This window comes from Rhipicephalus microplus, chromosome 3 (genome assembly GCF_043290135.1).
Source record: "Rhipicephalus microplus isolate Deutch F79 chromosome 3, USDA_Rmic, whole genome shotgun sequence".
NCBI lineage: Eukaryota > Metazoa > Arthropoda > Arachnida > Ixodida > Ixodidae > Rhipicephalus > Rhipicephalus microplus.
The window spans coordinates 231860210-231884800 of record NC_134702.1 but is presented as its reverse complement, the minus strand read 5'-3'; the positions used below and the strand labels follow the sequence as shown (position 1 = coordinate 231884800).

At 45.6% G+C, this 24591-nt stretch overlaps 1 protein-coding gene across 2 annotated transcripts in view; it reads left to right on the top strand.

The window, feature by feature from the left end:
- Positions 1–24591, top strand: part of LOC142803523 (uncharacterized) — a 63884-nt gene that overhangs the window by 15421 nt on the left and 23872 nt on the right. For both annotated transcript variants that reach the window (XM_075888651.1, XM_075888649.1), the window contains exon 2: positions 3254–3363. In XM_075888651.1, coding sequence (XP_075744766.1) covers positions 3254–3363 — 110 coding nt within the window. The remainder of the gene's footprint in view (positions 1–3253; positions 3364–24591) is intronic.

Sequence of the window (24591 nt, the reverse complement as noted above, 5' to 3'; positions counted from 1 at the left end):
CCTTTTGTTATCCGGGAGCAGTCCAAACTCTGGCTGAAGGCCTTGCTGTCGGCGGCTGACACGAGTGGGGCGTGCTTGTCGGCTTGGCAATGGCTTAGGGTTCATGTACCGCGCACCTCCACCAGATGTCACGCAGCAAAGGACGACGCAGTTGTCTATGAGGAAAACAAGTTTATTGGAGCGAACCTGTGCTCCTCTAACAACTGAAAAAATACACAGGCGGCAAAGCAGCGGCCAGCAAAACGACGGGCACGCTAGTGAGCGTCGGCGATCGAATGACGCGGCATTGGCTGTGCGGGAATTTATATTGCTCGGCGCGAGGGTTTCTCGAATAGTCGAATTGTATCGAGAACGCCGTGATAGCGTTTGTTAGAAACGCTGTTCTCTCGAACAGCGCTTCCAACAAACAACGCTTGAAGCGTTGTTTCTATCGAACAACGCTTGAAGCGTTGTTCGATAGCGTTTGTTCGAAACGCTGTGGTAGCGTTTGTTCGAAACGCTGTGAAAACAGCGATAGCACAGGCCGGCGCAGCCAGGCCGAAAAAAACAAAACACAAATAAACAAACCCAATGCATGGTTCGCGGCAATATAACTCCTTGTATTTAACTTGTCACATTGTGTAATAGTGAGCACGTAGTTTTTGTTCTTTGTGATTTCAATGTGCCTCGAGTTGACCGGAGCACGCTTGTCTTTCCTCATTATAACCATTTCATTGAGAAAAAATGCAGCTTGCTCTTGGATTTTTCAGAATCTAATTCCCTGCTGCAACCTGACACATTTGTCAATAGCAGATAGAACGTCTTAGACTTCTGTCTCTCAAATGAATCAACCCGTTCAAGGGTCACGCTCCGACATCTGTATTGTTCGTTCTGCCATACTCCATCCACCACTTAACGTCAGATTATATGTATATGCCGAAACAACGAGCTACAGCAGTGACTTTAACCAATCTCCAAGATTTGCTTTCAAGAGATCTGACTACGTGGGCTTGTAGTACTATTTCTCAGCCGTAGATTGGTCCCAGATCGCTGACAAAACAAACAATCATGACCAATTAAGTTGAGAAGTTTAAGAATCTTGTGTTAAGCAGAATAGGTAAGTTTATTCTCCAATATACACTGAATCAACGTAAATATTCTACCTGGTTCGTCCCTGACCCTTTAAGTACTCTGAAGCACAAGATTGCGCGCACAAGAAGGGTAGATTTTCTCCATCAGGTAAGTAGAAGAAAGAACTCAGCATTTTGTGAACTCTCTCTAAACGCCTATATAAACGGGACCACAGCTCATATACTGCATTCTTCGAAAAAACGCTTCTGAAAGGTCAGCTGAGTTTTGGTTGTACGCACGCAAATGGGATAGCAAAAGTGGGGGAGTTTTTCAGACGACGTGATTCGGATGGTATCGCAATGCATGCCGTCACCGAACGTTTTGCCCCACATTTTTCATTTGTTTATAAGGCATCATACTGTAGCACTCAAATCGGGCAATAGCCCTAGACATTTAGCACATCAAGTGGTTTGTCGCTGGATAAAAAGTTCATCTGTTAACAAAGACTTATGGTAATGTATTTACGTCAGTTCTGACTACAGTATTGAACAACTGGCTGAACATTTCCACATTTCTCGGTACGTGGAAAACTGCGCGTGTTTTTCAGTATTTAAGTTGGGTCCCAAAACTGTTTGCTTATTATCACCTGATTTCTCTACCTTGTGCCACACCAAAGATCTTTGAGCTGACTGTTCACAGCATATTGTATACTAGCGTGAAAAGTTAGTTCATTCCTAATCATCACCGGTTTATCACTGGCCGCCTAACTACCACGAATCTTTCTGGTTTCATGACGCAAATCTGCCCACCTATTTCTCAGAGAGAACAGCTTGACACAGTGCACTGCGACCTGAGCAAGGCTTTTCGCGTGGTAAGCCACTCGCTCTTTCTGGTTAACTTGCCAACTTTGATGTTGACTCGTCTGTCGTGAATCCCCTACTTAGCTATCAGAATAATATATGATGATGTTTCAAAAAAAATCATTCAGTTAGAGACATTCACTTGCTGCATGCAGGTTATGTCCTTTCACAGATTGATGTAACAACAATAACCTTTCCCTGAATACATCCAAGACCAAATTCTTGAGTAAATCTCGCCAAACATCCATGGTGTCACTTCTACACTTTGTCAATACCGTGTCGTTATGTTAGGCTTAATATTTCAGTGACATAGATCTTCTTTTTTACGTCATGGTAATTTTTTCCGCTCGCACCAAATGTGCTTCTACGACAGGTCTTTGTTCTATGGGCTGTGTTCGCTGAACCTCTCGAGTATTTCGTTCTCCTACAGCCTTACACAAATTATACGCCGCAATATTTCTTCCTCAACTTCAGTATGCATCGGTGATTTGGAATGGCTTTGCTAAATCCGGCAGTAACGCTACTGAGTGAGTCGAGAAAAGTTTCATAAGCATTTAGTAGCACCTTCTCGCTGGAAATGACTATACATCTCGTTCAAAGACTGCCAAATTATGAGCATTGCGATTACTTGACTGCCAACGAAATAGCACTGATCTGTCATTTCTTTACAATTGAGTTCACGGTGTGGACCGTCTACATCTCGGTTGTATGAAATTTTGATTTCAGGGTAATTTAACCAGAGAATCGACAGTATTATGTACCTGCCAAATCATAAAAAACAAGTTCACTCTAGTGTTAAATTTCTTGATCTTGATGTTTTTCATAGATTCCAGTAAACGTTTTTATCTGATCTTTGCACTGTCGTAACATAGTCTTTACAATGTACACATTCTTCAGTTTTACGTGTTTTAGGAAGCCTTCCGCAAAGTTGTGTGCATTCCACGTTATTTTTCACTACCATTCCATAATTTTTGGCCTATATTTTTTCATCCTACTTTGCACTGATTTCTGTTTGTCTGTGTTTTCTCACTCTTTTATCTTAATTCTTTTTTTTGAAAGCACTTTGTATTGTACTGTTTATCTGTATGGTTCTGTTTTTGCGTGCGCCCGCACAAAGACCTTCTGATTGTTGCCAGGCACAATAAATGGAAGATTGATTGATTAGATTGGTGTTGTTTTCCTGGCATTCATTTGAGCAGAATAGCGTCTTGCTGAATGCTACACTAATATTTAGTTTACGCTTACAAGTGTTTGCTTGATAGGGAAGCCGGCACTCTTCTGCTTGGTCGCATATACACCTATTGCACTATGAGCACTTATAAATAAATAAATGGTTCTTCTAGTGATTCTCCACGCCACGCAAGTTAGCCGGGCGGTACAGCTCACGACGAAAAACTGTTTGCCGATGGTCCAGGCAGTGCGCCCTCTTCCCAGCAGCGACCTTACAACCAGGGTAAACTGATTTACTGCTCAAGCTTTATTTGGTAGCACCTATCTTCTCAGCGTGCACCGTAAGTTATCACGTGGTACAGGAACAATGCTTTGACACAAGGCTTAAAGGGGTCATGACACTCAAGTTTAAACCTTAATATCTGTTGTGTGGGTTGATTCTTGAACTTTCACGGGCAAGCTGGTGTACTTTGAGCGATTTCAGTCGAGCGGGTAATTTAAAATCGAACAATTTATAATCGAACAGAATGAGAGCCGGGCAACACTGGCGCGCTCGCTAGCCGTGATGTCACAAACCGCTTGCTGGGCCAGCTGCTGCATGGTCTGTATTACGGAGGACGATCATGTTCCGTGGCCAGCTGCACTTGCAATCAAACTTTTTCTCCGTTATTCAACTTGCCATTGGAACTGAAACACTTCCCGGGGTTGAAACAAAGTCATCGCGTTAAACACATAGCACTGATGCTTGCATCAAGTAATTTCGGAGGTTAATAGATTGATATGTGGGGTATAACGTCCCAAAACCACCACATGTTTAATAAAGACGCCGTTGTGGAGGGCTGCGGGAATTTAGACCACCCGGGGTTCCTTAACGTGCCCCCAAATCTGAGCACACGGGCCCTAACATTTCCGCCTCCATCAGAAATGCAGTCGCCGCAGCCGGGATTTTAATCCCGGGACCTGCGGGTGAGCAGTCGAGTATCTTAACCAGTAGACCAACGTGGCGGGGCATTTCGGAGGTCAAAAAGTGTCTTGTGAATGTACAATGCGTATGCCGTTTGCTGCCACTACGGATAAATATTTATTGAAACTTCTCGCAGGCTGTGCAATGGTTGAGCGTTACAATTGCTATTTTTTTCACCTGAATCGAATGCAGTCCACAGACTTCAAGCAAACATTTGACCAAAATATATATCGTGAGCTACCCTTGCACTGCACTGACATGCCATTTGCTTCCGCTTATGTTTACATGTACCGCACACAATAACCGATATAGACACAACAGTCCCAATGCGCAGCATTGCTACAACCAGCTAGTTATTATGTTCAGCTCCGAACGTCGTGCATGCACGTAGTATAAAAACTTCGGAGGGTATCGCAGGAGTAACTATCCCAAGTCAGATCTTTAGAATGTTCTTCTACTCTCGCAAAGCATTGGATAGAGCGAAATTCATTTTCGCTCTGTATGAAACGACAAAGCGAAACAGCTTTCTACTTTTTTCTTTCTAAGAGAGTGCGATGCCCATATACTCTTCAGACATGAGAGGGCAAAACACGGTTATATTCCTGCTTCTGATTACTTCTAGATGCGTCGGTACACTACGAGTGATTAGCACTACCTAATAACCACAAATATATGCAGTAAAACATGTTGCGTTTGTCTGTTGAAATGTTAGAGATGATTAACAAAAAAAAACAGCATTTCAGCGCGTGCCAGTGATTTTCAGCGCACTGGAAGGCACGTGGAACTTTTAATATCCGCATTTTCAGCCTTGGATCAGTGTAGAGAAATAAGCGAATACTATCTCCTTCAGTCAGTCATGATCGAAGCTCTATGTCAAAAGTTATAACATTCTCCCTCTATTAATATTGATGTTTTTCGCTATGACCATCGCACACGGGCGCGGTGATGCCATAACCCTAACGTTTGGTACGGCTTCAGTGAAGCATGATGTCTTTAGTCGTAGAACGTGAACAAAACTGACCGGAAATATGTTCAAGGGGGTAAAAATAAAAACTAAATTGTTTAGTATACACTTCAGATGCGCCATGTTTCATACGCGGAAATAACTAACAACTTAGCGAGGCAGTGCAAATGACGTTCATGTAGTGGGTTGGCACTAAAGAACCTTTTTATACTGTAGAAAACGTGTCGGATAGACGTTCTGATCTCACGAAGCACAAAACAAACACATTACACACGTTAGCTGCAGTGTCGCTAGTTTTCAGAAGCGCAGACATTCAAATCCACGCATCTAAAGAAGAAAATGCAAACATATTACCAACATTACTTATGACATGAAGAAATGAGCACCCTTTCGCCGTCTTTTAGTGTGGTGAAGTACGTTCTTTCCCCGGCACTCGCACGCGTCTGATGCAAGAATCATGGACTCCCTTGGAGAAGCAAAGGCGGTTCTTTGTGGCCACGGAAACAGGTATACAGATGAAAGAGACAAGAATTTCGAGATCATCTTGCCGAATCTGCGAACAGGACGCGTAGTTTTGAACACAGTAATTTTGTATGGAGATGAGGTCTTCCAAGGCCGAAAATTTCTGAGACGCTCTGGACAAAGAACGACCGCTTCCGGGTGTGTTGGCGTTGGGCGCCTACCAGATCAACCACGTGTGGGCGGTCACCTTAAACAGCCCGAGGCAACGAAGTGATTGATTCAACTAAATGAATTCTAGGTCAAGGGAAGACGCTGTCTTGTCATCGACTCTACGGAGCAGCAGGTGAGGCTGCGACTTCACTGGCTATGGTATAGTGTGGCTCACGAGGCTGTGCGTACAGCGCTGGCAGTGTTTGGCCGTGTGACGGAAGCGACTCGGGAGCGTTGGCGCGTTGAAGTTGTTAGCAAGAAGAGTTCAACATTACCCACTGTGCTCATTATGCTCAACCCTAGTATCAGAGTGGATGATCTGCCCCAATAGATCCGTATTGCGGCTAAATTAGCCCCAGTGGTCACCCCTGGTCGGCCTATGCAGTGTCTGCGCTGCAACGGAACGGGGCATGTGGGTCGTCAGTGCAAGGTGCCTCGGTGTTCGCATTGCCGGCGTTTGGGAGATGTCAACGCACAGTGCGTTCATCTCTACGCCACAGCGACGGGATGACTGGACACAACGGATGTGACACAGGATATCATGGACGTAACCGAGGCAAAAGACACCGGCCAAGGCAGTGGAGATGGGAGTGTAGTCGCACTAGACTGACATGCACCAACATCTACAGGGGACGCCTCACAAGAACCTACGGAAAGATCACTAGATAGTGCAACATCACTGGCCATGCCCTCGAAGGAAGTGAGAAAAGATTTGAGCGGGCAAGTTACTGGAGTGTCTTAACAGGTCCCTAAAGAGAGCCGGCCTGCCACAGGCATCTCGTGGTGTGCGAGCACGGACTCGGATTCGGAGGAAGGGTCACGGAACGTCGTTGGCGCCTCGGAGAGCAACGCTGTTGGCACATCATTTAAAAGATCCCTGGAGGAAGCTCCTAGCCAAGAAAACAAAGATGGTGAGAAGAGCTTTGAAGAACCACCGGTGAAGACGTCGACTGGTGGATGCACGAGCCTCAGAGCAAGACTTGGTAGCGCTATGGAGAGGAAAGCTGTGGACGATCCGTTCTCAGTGGGCAGCGAGACTCGTCCACCGGGCGGTCCCGGAGGCATCTAGCGTTGCGTTAGACGTGCTATGTAAACCCCACGCTCCGGGCTCATTTCACCTGCAACGCTAGAATGTCTCCTGCTGTATTCCTTAGATTCGCAACTCTTCTTGCAAGAGTTGCAAAGCATTGCTTCTTGGAAGAACCAAGGCCAAGTGTATCGGTTGTTGTTGGAGGAAACTTTCGTTATATTGGCAGTGCAAGAGACTAAAATGGAGGGTGAGGATGGCACAAAGAGCATGGTGCAAAAGTTCACTTCGTGGTATTTTTTCATTGTGAGCCATGCAGTTGGTAGATCAGGGGGATGCGTTCTTTTTGTTAAAAATTTGCCTGGTTTGGTAGTACAGAATGTATTCGCGTGTACGTCAAGCTGATGAGTAATGTGTGACATTGTTTATTGTGACAGTAAATTACACGTTCTTGGTGCCTATGCTCCCACTATGTTGCAGGAACGCCAAAATTTTTTTTGATCATTTGCGCCAGTACATATGCACTGAGAAGATGCTCATATTGGTAGGGGTATTGAAAGTGTACTGAAATAAAGACATAGATCAAGCAGTCACAAGTTCGAACACAAAAGCAGTGATGTGCTGGCGCAAATTATTGCAGAATGTAATTTGGTGGATGTTCCAGAATGCCGGCAATGTTACTGGGCAGATAAGTTTACCCACCTTCTAGGTGCACGCAATGCCCGATTGAACCTACTTTAGATAACAGTTTCCCATAATCGCACAACGTAGTTGCTATTGTGGGCATTTAGTATACCAATCCTCTTCATCTGTACATTATCATCATTATCATGTATTGCTTATGCATCCTCATCGTTGTCACGTATCATCATCATCTTGGTTCGTGCATCTCCGCTGTCGGCTGCCGGTTCCTCGGGCCTAATGAAGGTCTTGCAAACCAAGACTTCATACGTGGTGGAGCGTGCTGTTAGATCCCTCGTCATCCTCTCGACCACTCTACCCCCTGGAGCTACGTTCAGGTCGCCGCTTGGGCCAGGTGTCCGGAAATATGTCGCACCAAGAAGAGGTCGGTGCTGCAACCGTTCCCACTCCGCCACCGCGTGCCGCGCCTTTTCACGTCATCAACAGCCTCCAGCGTGAGCCCCATCCCTTCGCCGGTATGCGCGGGGAAGATGTGGAGGAATGGCTGGACGATTTCGAACGTGTCGGCGCTGCTAACCGTTGGGATAACACCTACAAACTCGCTTACGTGTCATTCTACCTCACGGGTGTCGCGAAGACGTGGTTCCTCAACCACTACATCGACATCCCCGACTGGTCCGCCTTCAAAGATCAGCTTCGGCATGTCTTTGGCACACCGACTGTTCGTTCGGCTCTGGCAAAGAAAGCTCTCGCGGCTCGGAAACAGCACATCGGCGAGTCGTATACATCCTACATCGAGGATGTCCTTTCACTTTGCCGCCGGGTTGAAACCCCAATGACAGAGTCAGACAAGGTACGCCAGCTTCTTAAGGGGATTGCACCCGTCGCATTCAATGCCCTTGCAATCCAGAATCCAGCTACTGTTGCTGACGTTGCGACAACCTGTCAGCGCCTCGAAGAACTCGAGTCTATGCGCCTACAACCGGACAGTGACGCGGCCCGTATTACGGCAGATCCAAACCTACGAGACACAATAAGGGTGATTATACGCGAAGAATTAGAATCAATGGGATTCACACTACCTTCAGTGTGTCCCATGCAGTCTTCTTCAACGTCATTGCGGGATGTCATCAGGGAAGAGCTCACGTCCATGACCCACATGGCCCACCTGCAGCCCACTGTCGCTCGTACTCTCCCATCGTTCTCGCATGCCGTCGCCGCACCATCAGGCACCATCAGCTCGACGCCGCCGCCACCAACGTACGCGTCGGTTGCTGCCGCACCTCCCAGAAACTTTCCCACGAGCTTTCCATCACCACCGCCTGAGCCACCATCTGTCCCTCTCACTGCTCTCTCTCCCGGTGCATCTAACACAAGCTACTACCCTTCTTATCAATCGACTGGCCCTACGTGCTATTATTGTGGCTATCGTGGTCACATTTCACGCTTTTGCCGCAAGCGCCAGCAAGATGAGCGCCGAGGGTACGACATACGCGAACGAGACTATACCGCAGGAGCCTTGTACCAGGGCCGTCGTTATTCGTCACCGCCGCGTCGGTCTCCATCTCCGCCAGCATCCGGTGAACTGCGCAGTAGTCATCGATCAACCAGACGCCGTTCACCATCGCCCTACCGTCGCTCCTCTTCTCCTCTTCAGCCTGCTTCCCTCGCTTCTGATCGGCGTCCGGAAAACTAAGCGATGCAGTTTTTGGAGGACAAACTGCATTCCAACACAGTACTCCAATTCCTCCAGCGCGCCCTTACAATATGATTGCAGTCTCAGTTGAGGGAGTGGACATTGATGCTTTGGTGGACACTGGGGCTGGGTTTTCTATTATTCGTGCTGATTTGTGTACCCGTCTTCGAAAAGTCACGACGCCTTATGATGGACCAACACTGGTTACAGCCCAGGGAACAATGATTCGCCCTTCCGCTCTCTGTACTGCCCGTGTGCTAATCGACGACATTCTTCATTATATACAATTCACTGTGCTATCCCCGTGCTCCCACGAACTCATTTTAGGTTGGGACTTTCTTTCATCTGCTTCCGCGGCTATTTGTTGTGCACAACGTGTCGTCCATCTTTCTGACACAGACCACTTGCTTAGTGACGAAACCTACAGGCCACTTCGACTCGTCGCCGCTGTAGACATCGAGTTACCCCCAAATGAACATCAATTAGTCACTGTTTTGTCCAACAACGTTGACTCTGGTGACATTTTGGTCACTCCATCGCCCCGTTGCCTCAATAAAGGCATAGCTCTCGCATCAGGTGTGGCTCGCTTCAACAATAGCTCAGCTGTCCTCGCTGCTACGAACACCACACTAGATAAAACTTTACTGCCGCGGGGCACTACTGTCGCCTGCGTTGCCGATCTGGAGCCTGTGTGCGTCGTGCCTCTTACCCCTGCCTCCCCTAAAGGCCATCTTGGAGATCATACTGCTTCCTCGGCCTTTACAGCAGCCATCAACAAGGACTTGACAGACTCACAGAAGCATCAGCTGCTTGATTTGTTGCAAAAGCATGCAAACTCTTTTGACATACATTCATCCAGCCTGGGTCAGACAACTGCTACAGCACATCGTATTCAGACCGACGGAACATCCATTGTGCATCGTCGTGCTTACCGCGTCTCCCTAGCCGAACGGAAAATCATTGAGGAAAACGTAGACGATATGCTGCAACGAGAGATAATCCGACCCTCAACCAGTCCTTGGTCGTCTCCAGTGGTTCTGGTGCGTAAAAGAGACGGTTCCGTACGATTTTTCGTCGATTACCGAGCACTCAATAAGATCACTAGGAAGGACGTATACCCCATGCCACGTATCGACGACGCCCTCGATTCCTTACAAGGTGCTGAATTCTTTTCAAGCCTCGACTTGCGTTCCGGCTATTGGCAAATCCCCATGCATGAAGATGACAAAGAAAAAACGGCGTTTGCAACCCCAGACGGCCTATACGAATTCAATGTTATGCCGTTTGGTCTATGCATTGCGCCCGCAACTTTTGAGCGCTTGATTGACACCGTGCTGCGTGGCCTGAAATGGAAGACTTCCCTATGTTACCTTGATGACATTGTTGTCTTTTCGTCGACGTTTCCTCAACATCTGCAACGCTTGGACGAGATCCTGACTTGCCTTGCGGGCGCTGGTCTTCAAATTAACACCAAGAAGTGCCATTTCGCCAGCAGATCTATCAAGGTCCTTGGTCATGTTGTGAGCAAGGACGGAATTCGTCCAGACCCTGAGAAAACTGCTGCGGTGCTTCGCTTCCCTCGCCCTGAGAAGCCGAAAGATTTGCGAAGTTTCCTTGGTCTCGCCTCTTACTTTCGGCGATTCATACAAAACTTTGCCTCCATAGCCGCACCACTCCATAAGCTACTTGCTTCTGGTACGCCCTTTCAGTGGTCGGCTTTCGACAGGTTGAAGAGTGCCCTCACGACCGATCCTGTACTTTCTCATTTTCACGATGGTGCACCGACCTTCCTCCATACGGACGCTAGCGGCCACGGTTTAGGAGCCGTCCTCCTCCAGCGCGACAACTCTTCGCGAGAGCGAGTCGTTGCGTACGCCAGCCGCGTCCTCTCCGCAGCCGAGAGGAACTACACGATCACCGAGAAGGAGTGCCTCGCCGTCGTTTGGTCAGTGCAGAAATTTCGTCCCTATCTTCACGGCCGCCATTTCACAATTGTGACCGACCACCACGCTCTATGTTGGCTTTCGACACTCAAGAACTTGTCGGGACGCCTCGGCCGCTGGATTCTACGCCTACAAGAGTATGATTTTGCCATCGTATACAAGTGTGGCAGGAAACATAGTGACGCCGACGCTCTTTCTCGCTGTCCACTACCAGCGACTCCACTCGGGGTTTCCGCAATCAATTCGCACAACACGCCCTCGGAGTCCACGTCTACGGCGGTTTCCTCTCTCGCCTCTATGGACCAGCTGCCTTCGGACGACCCGCACGATTTTTCTTCTCGACAGCTGGCTGACCCATACTGTCGACGTATTATAGGCTACCTCACTGGCAGTTCCCGTCCACCTAATGCGAGGCTCCGTCGCCAACTCTCGCAGTTTAAGCTGGACAACTCCGTGCTGTACCGCAAAATTTACCATCGTGACGGTCAGCGCTGGGTTCCCGTTCTACCCCGATCGCTTCGGTCCGAAGTCCTCAGAGCACTTCATGACCATCCGACGGCTGGTCACCTTGGTTACCACAAAACCTATGATCGCCTTCGAAGTCGGTTTTATTGGACAGGTATTACCACTAGTGTAGCTCGGTACGTTGGGTCCTGCACTACCTGCCAATGTAGAAAACTACCCACATCTGCTCCAGCCGGTACACTACAGCCTCTTCCATGCCCAGCCACACCATTCGAAGTTGTAGGCATCGATCTTTATGGCCCCCTTCCAGTCAGTGCTGCTGGAAACCGATGGATAGTAACAGCCGTTGACCATTTGACGCGCTACGCCGAGACGGCATCTATCACTACCGGTTCAGCTTCTGAAATTGCCGACTTCATCCTCCGAGCCATTATACTGCGTCATCGTGCTCCACGTGTATTGCTCAGCGACCGTGGAAGGGCCTTCCTTTCACAACTAGTGAACGAACTTCTTCGCGCCTCTGGCACAACTCACAAGACTGCCTCTAGTTATCATCCCCAAACTAACGGCCTCACTGAGCGATTCCACCGCACTCTTGCTGACATGATCGCCGCCTACATTCAACCAGACCACAAGAACTGGGATGTAGTTCTACCATTCGTCACTTTCGCCTACAATACGGCTATTCAGCGGACAACCGGCTACTCACCATTTTACCTAGTTTATGGACGCTCCCCTACTTCTTTGCTGGACGTCTCCTTCTTTACCTGCCATGCGGATTCATCTCCATCCTCTTCAGAGGAATACGTTTTGCGGCTCGCAGAGAGCCGCCAACGTGCTCGTATAAACACTGAAGCCCGACAGCAAGACAGAAAGCTGGTTTATGATGAATCGCATCGTGCTGTATCCTTTCAACCTGGAGACGAAGTGCTCCTTTTGACGCCTATTCGCACACCTGGTTTGTGCGACAAGTTCCAGCCACGATTTATCGGGCCGTACACAGTTCTTAAAGAAACTTCACCAGTAAATTATCGCGTGACGCCACTTCTAGCCCCAGCAGATCGCCGTTATCGAACTACTGAAGTCGTCCATGTCTCCCGTATGAAGCCCTTCATGCGACGTTCTTTGTCCCCTTGACTTGCTGCGGCCAGGCTGGCCGCTCTCCCGTGGGGGGAATCAGTGTGGGCATTTAGTATACCAATCCTCTTCATCTGTACATTATCATCATTATCATGTATTGCTTATGCATCCTCATCGTTGTCACGTATCATCATCATCTTGGTTCGTGCATCTCCGCGGTCGGCTGCCGGTTCCTCGGGCCTAATAAAGGTCTTGCAAACCAAGACTTCATACTATAGCGTTTTTCCGATTGATTTTTCCGACCATTGCCTAGTAGTGTGCCAGATAGGTGCGAAAAAAGAATACAATAGACTTTCGTGGAGGCAGGGGAAAATTAGCTTCAATGCTATGAGTGACGAGTCTTTCAATGTAGCCGTGATGAATGAAATCAAAGTAATCGAGGAAGCTCATGTGGAGAAAATAGGGGAAGAGTGGAACATTTTAAAACAGCGGATCAAAATGATAGTGATTGAGCGATCAAGTGTCCTTGTCTTAGAATTAAAAAAGAAAGGACGAGAGGTAACATTGTTTCTACAGAAACTCACAGCATTGAATAGGGAAAAGCCTGGTGTGTATGCCTAGGATTTGCGTGATATCAAACAGAAACTAGAAATCTATGATGAAAAGCGCTATCGAGGGGCCCTAGCACGAGCAAGAGCAATTCAAATGACCTTAGATGAAAATTCAACGAAATGAGCACAAGGACGTGAGAAAAGTTACGCCAGGCGGAACCATATAGAAGCTATCGAATGCAATGGTGTAGAGATGGCAGACAAGGATAGCATTGAATGGGCCTTTTTTTAACACTACGAGGTACTTTTCGCTACTAGACCAGTCGATGTGGGGATGTTTAAAGAATCCTTCCTCAGAAGAATGCCTAGGTACTCCGATAGCAGAAAAGAAGCGTTAGAAGCGCTTATATCACAAATTGAAGTAGAAAATGCCACAGATAAGCTCAATCCTGGTAAGTCACCGGCACCTGACGGCCTGAATGCAGTGTATAATAAGAATTTCAAATAAAAGTTATCCGGACTGCTTACAGAAATATTGAACGAGTCATATAAACTAGACAATGTGCCTCAGTACTTTGGTCATGCTTACACTATTTTGATATCAGAGACCGAAGAGACGGACAAGTTAAAAGCACTTCGTCATACTCAAGAACACTGTTTATGTGACTGGCCCTATCTTGTTTCATATTTTTCGGCAGTCGCTCACTACAGGAATGTTGCCTTCTGACTGGAAGATAGCGAAGGTAGTGCCAGTCCATAAAAGTGGCAGTAAAAGTTCACCTGAAAATTATCGCCCCATTTTCTTGAGGTGCATATGTTGCAAGATGCTTGAGCGTATCATAGCTTCTAACATTTATGCACATCTAGAATCTAACAATTTCTTTTTGTCTAACCAGCACGGTTTCCGAAAGGGTCGTTTTTGCAAGACTCAACTCTTTGAGTTCACCACCGACCTACATTCTAAAATCAGAAGTAATATACACACAGATTGTTTATTTCTTGATTTTGCAAAGACATTTGATCGTGTTGCTCATTGTCGCTTGATATTAAAACTGTCATCACTAAAACTTGATTCACTCACGCTAGCATGGCTAAGAAACTTCCTAACCAACCGCCGACAATTCACTATCGCCAACAATCACTCTTCATTACTTTGTTACGTTTTCTCTAGTGTACCACAGGGCAGTGTTCTTGGTCCCTTACTTTTCCTCATCTACACTATTGACCTGCCTGACAACTTATCCTCATGTACGCGTATATTTGCCGATGACAGCATTATATATCGTCCCATCCACAACAATAGCGATAACTCTTCAAAAAGACCTTGAGCATAATATTGAGCGGTGTGGAACATGGCAGATGACACTTAATGTTTCCGAACGCAAACTAATCACCTTTAGTCGCAAACGTGATAACTTTAATAGTCAATACATATTTGATAATAGCATTGTAGAACACACTGATTATTACCAATACCTAGGCATAAACGTAACTTCTGCACTTTCGTGGTCCACACATATCACTTCTATCTGTGCCAACACATCAAGATCATTAGGTTTTCTGCGCCGAAATCTATATGGGGCTCCCTCCAATGTACGCAAACTGGCTTATCTTGCTCTAATCCGTCCTCAACTGGAGTTCGCATCCTCCATTTGGTCACCATATCAACAATACCTCATAGATAAGTTAGAATGTATACAGAACAGAGCTAGTCGATTCATAGCGCGTAATCACAGCTACCCGTCCAGCGTAACACAGATTAAACATAGCCTTGCACACGAGCCACTGAAAATTCACCACGACATCTCACTTTAATCACTATTTCACAAACTCATCCACACCAGCATGATGCCATCTGTTCCCCTTAATCTAGCACATCTAACTTTGAGCAGACTACATAACACCTTTAGCATATCACGCATGTACCGCAATACTAACGCTTTCAACCAGTCGGCTCTTCCACGAGATATTCGTTTGTGGGATGATTTGCCAGATGATCTTGCGTCAGAACAAGACCACACAAAGTTCCATCATACTCATAAAAATACTTATGCACCTGCTCTATCGCATCTTCGTAATCATCTGTGCTTATAGGACTGTTGCCGATGTTTTTGCACTATCGCTAGGTTGTAGTTACTGTCATAATATTTTTTTGTATTTCACCTTCACATACTGTTACTCACTCTTCTAGTATGTATTTTGCTTACATGTTCATAAGTTGAACTGCATTTCCTATTATATTTATTATTTGCATATGTATGTGTAGATATATATGTATATATATTTTTCTAACGTAATATCTGTACCATCTCCCTTACACAATGCCCCTCGAGGGCTCTGTAAGGTACTGTAAATAAATAAATAAACAAATATCGGCCTATATTATTATCTAATTGCGACTACAAAATCTTGATGAAAGTACTAGCGCGGTGACTCCGGGGTGTCATCAGAGAACTGGTGATGTCTCACAAAACTTATGGCATTATGGGACGTTTCATTGTGACCATATACAAAAACTGCAATGCGTTCTCGAGTGTTGCGACGCCAAAGAATGTCACGTGGCAATTCGGCAGCTCGATCTGCAAAAGGCATTTGATTGTGTCTCTCATGATCTTTTGCTTGCCATACCAGACCATGGTTAGGTCATCACAGATGGAGTGGCTTTGGCATAACGCAATTGCCTGAGACGTTTAGCAGTTAATAATTTATTAAATGTGCCCGTTAGCACTAGGCATTCTGTTCCTCAGGGATGCCCGCTTAGCCCTCTTTTGTTCAGGATCTATATAGCAACGTTATGCTTAGGAATAAGTGAAAACAGCAGGACTCATGGTTTTGGGTTGCAGACATCAGAAGTTAAAATTCTAGCATATGCGGATGATGTCGCAGTTTGTTGCACAGACAAAGAAAGTGTGGCAGAGGTTATCACTGTAATGAACAGTTTCAGCGATGCCACTGGTAGTCGGGGGAACTGGGGAAAGCGCTTGAGCTTTTCTCACAGAGAGTGCTCATCCACATCGAAATTTTTTTTGCCAATATGAAGTGGGGGACTTCACCTGTCAATTATCTAGGGGTACCACTAAAACACTAGAAAGACAATGATAACTATTGGCAAGAGCAGACAAGGGAAATTCAGGTGAAGGCGAATAGGTTGCAGGGTAATCATGAATCAGTGTTCTCGAGAGCTACGGTTAGGTATTTGTTATTTGTCTCAAAACTGTAGTACGTAAAGCAAGTGTTGCATTGTTCCCGGACTAATATACAAAAATTTCATTGTGTCTTCCCCGTGTTTATGTGGGCCTCAAATTAGGAACAATGCAGGTGAACTAATTTATTTAGGCAAGTGAACAAAGGTGATTTGGCACTATCACGCTTATTCATAAGGCAACTCATAAGCAGGTGGTGGTTCTTTTTTCTTAACGTGAGTGATCAACTCCTGTGCATGGTGTGCCAACTGAGGCTCAGGGAAGCTTTACCTGCATGTGTAGGTAGCACAGACCTCATGAATGGAAGTGTCCGCGGATATCTCAAGGAGCTGATCTTAAAGTATCCGCTTTTCGTCTTTCAGATTATTAGGACCTGTTTTCAGTGACACGCAAAAATCTGTACAGAGATGTTTGTGATGCAATTTTACATGTTCCAATTTACAGGGCCATACACAGTGGAAGTCAAGGGCAGGACGTGTTTTTTAACACGTTTTGTCCTTGACCTCCACTGGTTAAAAGAATGCCAGTGGCTCCTGCCACAAACATCTTCTTTTTTAGGCTTCACACTGGCACTTTGCACTTCAAGGTATTTCAAGAAAAGCGGGATGTCTTTCTAGCATGGGGGTAAGAATGTCTCATTTGTAGAAAAGCCACAAACTAACTGACGACGTTTTTTTTTCATTGCTGGGAGGGAGTATATTTTTGGGATGTATTGCAGAGGACAATCAAAAAGAGATTCCCGCTAGACCCATACGGTATCGGACTTTTTCCGATTGATAACGAAGATGCGTTGCCATTTGCTGCAATAATGTACATCCGAGAGTGCATGGCGTAATTAGTGCAACCTAATAAATTATAGAACTCTGTTCCTGAGTGGTTGCCGAGGGTGGAATTTCAGACAGCTCTCGAGGAATTTGAAAGCTAGTGTCTATTCAATAGGACAGCCACTACTTATTTTCGCGACCTTTACGTCATTGTTCACGTACAAAGGCGCTGGATACAGGCAATGAAGCAAAAAAAATTCAGTGTGGTGAAGTGGTTAGCGTGTCGGGCTCGCAATCTGCAGTGCGTTGAGAGGTTGAAGGTATCAGTCTCATTCAATTAGGCTTTTTTTCACAATTTATTGTTTTTGCCGTAGTGCGCCTATTATGCTATCCTTACCATCCGTGTGCGCGACGATCCCCCCAAAACAAATAAAAAGCGCGATTTCGGCTAAAGTTCTGCTATTGTTTTTACAGCGAAAGCTGTTATGAGATCAAATCTATGGTCACGCGCCACCGTAGTTGTCCGCCCGTAACCATATCGCAAAAATTAGAAGAAAACCTAGCGTTATTGACACTGAGGGACTCGCACCCGGGTCTGCTGGGTACCAGCCTGATATTCTACCACTTAGCCACACCGCTTCCTTTTTTTCTTTATTGAATGAAATTATCACCAGTAAATTACACAGAACATACTTCATCAGAAGTCAGGTAAACACACACAAGCGTCAAGAACAGGAAGCCACTCCGGAACGGGGTCAGAAGTCTCGACAACACTGCACACTTGAGCAGCTGCTTCTCGGAAGACAGATCTCGCCGACCGTGGTGGCTCGGCTTGTCTATCGATCATGCGACTTTTCCATAATGAATAAAGTCCCAACAACATAAACAAGTTGTAAAGAATATTATCAGTCAGACTCTTTTTGAACGGAAGGAACCTAATACCATGAGCTGTGATTGGAATTTCTTTTCTTAACGTGCTTTTTAGAATGTCCCAAAAATATAGCGTCACGACAATGAATAAAACAATGCTCTATAGTCTCAGGTTGGTTGCAGAGTCTACAATTCACTGTCCAGGGTACGTATATTGATTTTTCATTCAGCTACGTTTTCACTGGCAGCGTGGAAGTGTGCAGCTTAAAGAAAAATGTTTTCGCTGAAGGAGATATACACATTCTACGTACACGAAATAATACATCGTGACCAGGCAGAAGCGTATATGGCTTTCGATAAACAGGTTCGGGGAAAAGGTTATTCACAAGTGCAGCGGTTAACTTTGTTCTGTCAATAGTATACAAATACTCAAAGGTAAACCTGGCTTTCAAAAAAACTGACAGTATCAACAATTTCTTTTAGGAATCCCCGCAACGGCAATTCCTTAGCAACGCTTGTTGTGACATGAATAAAAGGAAGATGGTAACATAGGCGGTTACGAAGAACCGCTAACAGAAATGGGTGGCACACATCCTTGAGGTAAAAAAAATCGCAACACCAACTGTCGCACGAACAAATGCACAAGGCCCAGGCCACCCTTTTCAAGTGGAAGAAAAATATTGTCTCTTCTCATAGGTTCCCAGGAAGAGCTCCAAATAAAGCAGGCAAATATCCTATAAAAGGCTTGATTGTGTACCCTAGAGCAATGCAACACCTGCAGAATATAAATAAGCTTTGATACAAGGAATATATTGCACGCTTTCGCTCTGCCAAAAATGGAAAGCTCCCATCCGTGCCATGTTGCCACCTTTCGGCGGATCGTAGTTATCGCAGCGGTCCAGTGTGGGCAGCTTTTACGATAGTTATCGAGAGGCACTCCAAGGTATTTCATAGGAGTCGCATTCCAATGAATATTTGCGAAGACCGAAGGAGTTTGGGCCCACATGCCTAGCCAGAATCCACTGCTGTTATCAAAATTTATGCTGGCGCCAGCGACTTCACAGAAACGTAAAGTAGTGTTGACTGCTTCTTGAACGCTGGGTTTATCAGTGCAAAAGAAGGTAATGTCATCTGCATAAGCTAGAACTTTAACTTCCTCAGCATCATATCGGTAGCCTCTTATGCTAGACTTTAGAAGCACACCTAAACATAATGGTTTCAGATAAATTGCAAAAAGCGAAGGTGACAGCGGACATCCCTGACATACAGATGAATTTAACCCTATTATATTGCAAAGTGTGCGATTTACAATTAGCCTAGTTGTGGACTTCTTATAACAAAGCGAGATACCATTGTATAGTACCCAACTGCAGGTGTCTTAGGAGCCGGAAAAAAGCATGCTGTACCTTATCAAATGCTTTTGCAAGGTCTATTTGAAGGAGGGCTACTTGGTCCATGCTACCATGAATACACTCAAGAACTGAACGTGCAATATGAATGTTTGTTTGTATAGAGCGCCCACGAATTCCACATGTTTGGTGGTCACTTACACATTTAGTAATCACTGTCTGTAGCCAATTCGTCAACAATTTAGCAAATAGTTTGTAGTCAACGCTACATAACGATATAGGCCTGTATTCGGTAATTCTCTTTATTGTGTCAGGATCAGGACTTTTCGGGATTAATGTTGTATGGCTCTGATAGAAAGAAGGAGGAAGTTCACCACGGTCATAAGCCTCTTCAAAAAGTTGCTCAAGGAAAGGTATCGGAAGTTCCTGAAAAGCTATGTAAAATTCGCCACTGAGGCCATCCGGGCCCGTAGATTTGTTTTTCTGCAACGTTGTTATTGCAAATCTAATTTACTGTCTGGTTATTGGCCCATCTACAGTGAGTCTATCATCATCTTGTAACTGAGGCGCAAGGGCAACGAAGTAGTTATCTTCTTCCTCAAGATTCTCCTGAAGCTCTGCCGCGGTGAACAAATATTTGTAATAATCTTCAAATGCGGCTCTCATTTCACATGTCTCTGTGTAAAGGGAACCCCGCGACTCAATTTTCAGTATCTGTTACAAAGTGCATGTCTCTTTTCATCCCTGAGGGATTTTTTAGTGGGTTCCTCTTCAGTGAAATGGGTAACACGGGAACGAATCTTAGCTCCTCTGTATGAATCTGTATCATGTTTTTGTATCTGTGCTCGAATCACGTTTATCTCGTCCCCGTACAATTCCAGCTGTTGACTTTCAAAAGTATAGAGCTTATGAAGTAAATTTTTAAGATAGCGTTTTTCAGCTTTTTTTTTGCGCTATTTCGCATGAAATACTAATTGCCTGATATTTGACTCTTTCTTTGAATCTTTTACACTGAGCGAAAATTGGCAGCTGTCGACACTGTGTTACTTCTTGTACCGATTCTTTTACTATTTTAACAATACAATCTTCGCGCAACAACTGTACGTTAAGCTTTCATAGGTCCCAGTTTAGAGGGGTTTTACGAAAATTTTCAGGACCCCAAGAAACAGTGACCAAGCAATGGTCTGTAAAAAATATGGGCTTTACAGCATAATTATGATTTGAGACCATAAGCTTAGAGATACATATACACGGCCAAGCCGAGCATGAGAGATTCCTTGAAAGTGCGTGAACCTCACCGAGGAAGGTGCATGTGCTCCCACGTCTATTAATTGTGGTCATTCAATAGTTTCTGCAGTAAGGCTGCACTTGCATCATAACGATTTGTTATATATGAATGATCTCTCGCGTCACAAACACAATTATGGTCTCCAAAAACTATTAAGGTTCTGTCAGTGTTTAGCAACGAAGTTAAAGATAGGAAAAAAGAATTCCTTTCGTTCACTTCGGACGGAGCATAGACACAGATAAACCTCTAATTATGGGAATGAAAAGCTAAGTCGCAACAAATAAGGCATCCTTCCCCATCAGCATGTAGTGACGTCAAAATATGACTCAAGTGCTTTCTAACTAATAAAAAGTATCCAGCGGATGCACCACGTGCTGGGCTGATGTATAAATTGTAATCTCGGAAAACTTCTAGTGCAAGATCGGCGTCACGAGCAGTGGAAATCTTAGTCTCTTGCACTGCAAGTACATCAATGTCGTACTGCTCAAGCACGTGGCGCAACTGCCACTGTCACCTTACATTCCTCAAGCCACGTACGTTGAGTGTCGCTACACACATGGGAAACGTTAGCGCGGTAGCCATTTTGCTATCTTAGAACTTTTGTAGGTCGCCTTTAGCCACAGGGCAACCTGCGGCTTTACCTGTTTTACACATTTAGGAGCACTTTCCTGAGGACGCTGGCATAGGCGGCGCGTCTCTCGCTCCCCAAACAAGGTGACACGTGGACCACATGAAGACACTTGCTCCGTCGTGTCTGGCGCACTCGTTGTTGCGCCATCGGTGACCGGTGCCTGATGCTTCCTTGTCTGACTGCTATTCATTCCTTCTTGTTCCTCATTGTCAGGGGGCTTGTCTTTAAGGCCTTCCAAGTGGTGTTCTTCTGCAGCATTGCATTCATTTATGCTTTCACTGGCGTCGTTAGCGGTGTTATTTTGCGTGCCAAGGGTATCCAAGGACAAGCGTTCAGCTTCCTTTAAGGCACCTTCTGCTCCTCCCGCTGCTTCTCCTGTCGCATCAATTACCTCAGTGACATCCACAGGATGATCCAGAGGTTGCTTTTCTGTGCCTTGGCCAGAACGGAGCTTGTTGGCATAAGTTTACACACAGGCATCCGACGAGTGACCAAAACGCTGGCACTGCAAGCCCCTAGGTGTTTTGCACTGTCGACGTACATGCCCCACTCACTTGCACCGAAGACAAAATGAAAGCTTACCGGGAATAAGTACGAGGCATTGGTGGCCATAGATTGAAAGAAGGTGTGGTATTGAGCTCACAGTGATGACGTCCTTGAGCTCCAAGGCAACGTTCCTATTTGTTGTCATCCATTTTCCATTCCTACACATCTCCATGCCTCTCTTTCAACGGATTTCACAACGCCGTAAGCTTGGAACGCCTCTTCAACACGTCGCGATTCAAGATGAGGCGGAAGCCAAAGAAGTTTCAGCCTAATATTCTTGGTCTCCACATCTAGCACCATGCACTTCAGCCCTTTTACATGGAGCTCACCACAAGTGACGAGTTCCTGATTTGCCCTGCTGCTTGCACACGTAACCATCCATACATGGCTCATTTGATACTGGACAACTCCGAGAATGTCCGCTGTGCTCACCACTTTAAGCAGCGCGTCACAGAAGTCTGGGGCACGGTACGGCCTACCAATCAAGTAGGCATGAAGGAAAACGGAATTCAAAATGTCGTTACCAGTTGTAAGACGTGGCAGGACGACTTTATAGCTTGAGTCTTCATCATGAAACAAAGTCGAAAATCCTCGGCCATTGGCCGATACGCTGTTACCAGCACAGAGCATTTAAGAACGCAGCCGATCGGTGCGGTTTCTTCTTCTTCTTTACAACAGTGAAAGAACAACCAGTCGTCGCGCAATGCGAATAGCGTAACGAGTGGGCCGTCCAATGCTCAAACCCATTCCAAAATCTTGTCACACTGGCCTTAGAGAGGCTCGATGTGGGGACAGCAATCGCTTTAATACGGCTTATAAAGTTTCAAAACAGCGAAAGACCAGTAAGTCATCGCACAATGCGGATAGCGTAACTAGTTAGTGGTCCATTGCTCCAACCCACCACAATAGCTCGTTCTTGTTCCCCCATTAACTGTGGTGCATACCCGCTTCAGCCATAATTGCTCTTCGTCGTCAGCCAATGCGTGAAAAATTGGCGCAAAATCCCTTGCAAGTGTTTAGCGGATACGACACTTCTCAGAAGACTGACAAAAAATAGCAAAGCGAACGCCAGCCTAGTACCAAAAAAAATGTTATTAATAATGCCATAGTGGACATCAAACAAGTGTGTTTGCTGTATTTACCCAACGAGTGTTTAGAAAAGGCTCTGAAAAGCCGCTCTTCCAGCTTTCGCTGTGACTGTGCTGCGCCTTACGCGCAGGCCTGTCGTTTTTCGTAAAATGTTCTACTACTTTTTCTGGTAGGGTTATGCTACTCTGCTTCGGGCAGCCCTATTTATTCTGTGGAGGGAAGCTGCTTTGAACCGTTTTGGGGAAATCACTGTACTCTGCCTCAAAAAGAGGTGATTTACTTTGGAAAAGAGAGTGAAATATGGGACAAAAAAGTACGCTCCCAAAAAGAGTGCCCAGCACTCTTTTAGTCTTTAGAGTATGATAGCCAACAAACAACTGCACGCTTTGCCAATTACAGGGTGCTAAATGACACTTGCTCACGAATGCAGCGTTGATGGACCCCCTATTCCAAGCTCGCTTTTCAACCTGACACTCTTGAAATAAAGCTACTTATCATTGCAGAAAGCTGTCTGCGACGTCTGCCGCAATGGCGAGGTCGTTGGCATCTTGGTTCACACTGTCTTCGACGCTTTCTTCGTCGCTTGAGCTGGTACTGACGGAGTCAAACTCGAAATTCGCAACGTACACGACGTCGTCACTGCATATGGTTATGGTACCGGTTACATACCGTGACACATGCAACCCACTGACGCGTGTGGACCACACGGCAAGCAACACTCACAACAATGACCGTGTGCGGAAGGGGCTGTTTGGTAGCAGACGACGACACTGCTTTATTGGCTTGTGACGTCACGCACGCAGTGGTAATATGACGGTCGACCACTTAGGGTGGAGTTTACAGCCGATGACTTCTACGGCTTATTTTGGAATGAAAAAATCTCTTACAGTCTAGTTTTCTCACGTGCACATGCACATTTGACCCTATACCTTCGTTATTCGCCGAAAACCGTCAATTGTTGGGTAACCATGTCATGACCCATTTAGAAATACCACAAAAAAGATTCATTTTCTCTATCACAACTTCTACAAGAGTGATTGTAGCTGGAATCAATAATTCACAAAGGGGAATGGTGTTCAAGGAATTACTTAAAAGAAGGTTCTTTTTTCGACTGTACAGAGGGTTTTGCGACAAGCTATTTGTGGATGTAAACGCCTGCTGTGGAAACTTAGGCTTCAGCGAGATTCGTTCGACGATTTTATATCACTACAGTCCTGAGCATCCGTTTTTGAATAAATAGCTGAACTTTTTCTGGATAACGAGTACAGGAAAACACTAATTCTCTAGTTAAAGGCAGACATTTAATAGGTGCTCGTGTATTGATGTATTGTACACCTCTTATTAGGTTTTTTTGAAGGCGTAGTTTTCCGAGGGTCAGCATTTGTTATTGAAATAAAGATAAATGAGAGAATTATGGTGACTATGTATTTGCGGCAGCAATCTGTTTTTATATGCAAATAGAAAAAAAAACTCTGTTTATGAATTCGCCTGAGCTTCTTCCCACGAATAATTGAAATGCGAATTAGAAAGCTGCAACCGTTAAGTTATGCGCCTATTTGCACGACTCACTTTGCATTAGGTTCAGCGAATATGAGAGATTGGAACGGCAACAATACTGTAAAGCCTATATTCAAGCACCGTGGTTGCTTAGCGCCATAAGTGGCCCCGCCGTGGTGGTCTAGGGGCTAAGGTACTCGGCTGCTGACCCGCAGGTCGCGGGGTTCAAATCCCGGCTATGACGGCTGCGTTTCCGATGGAGGCGGAAAT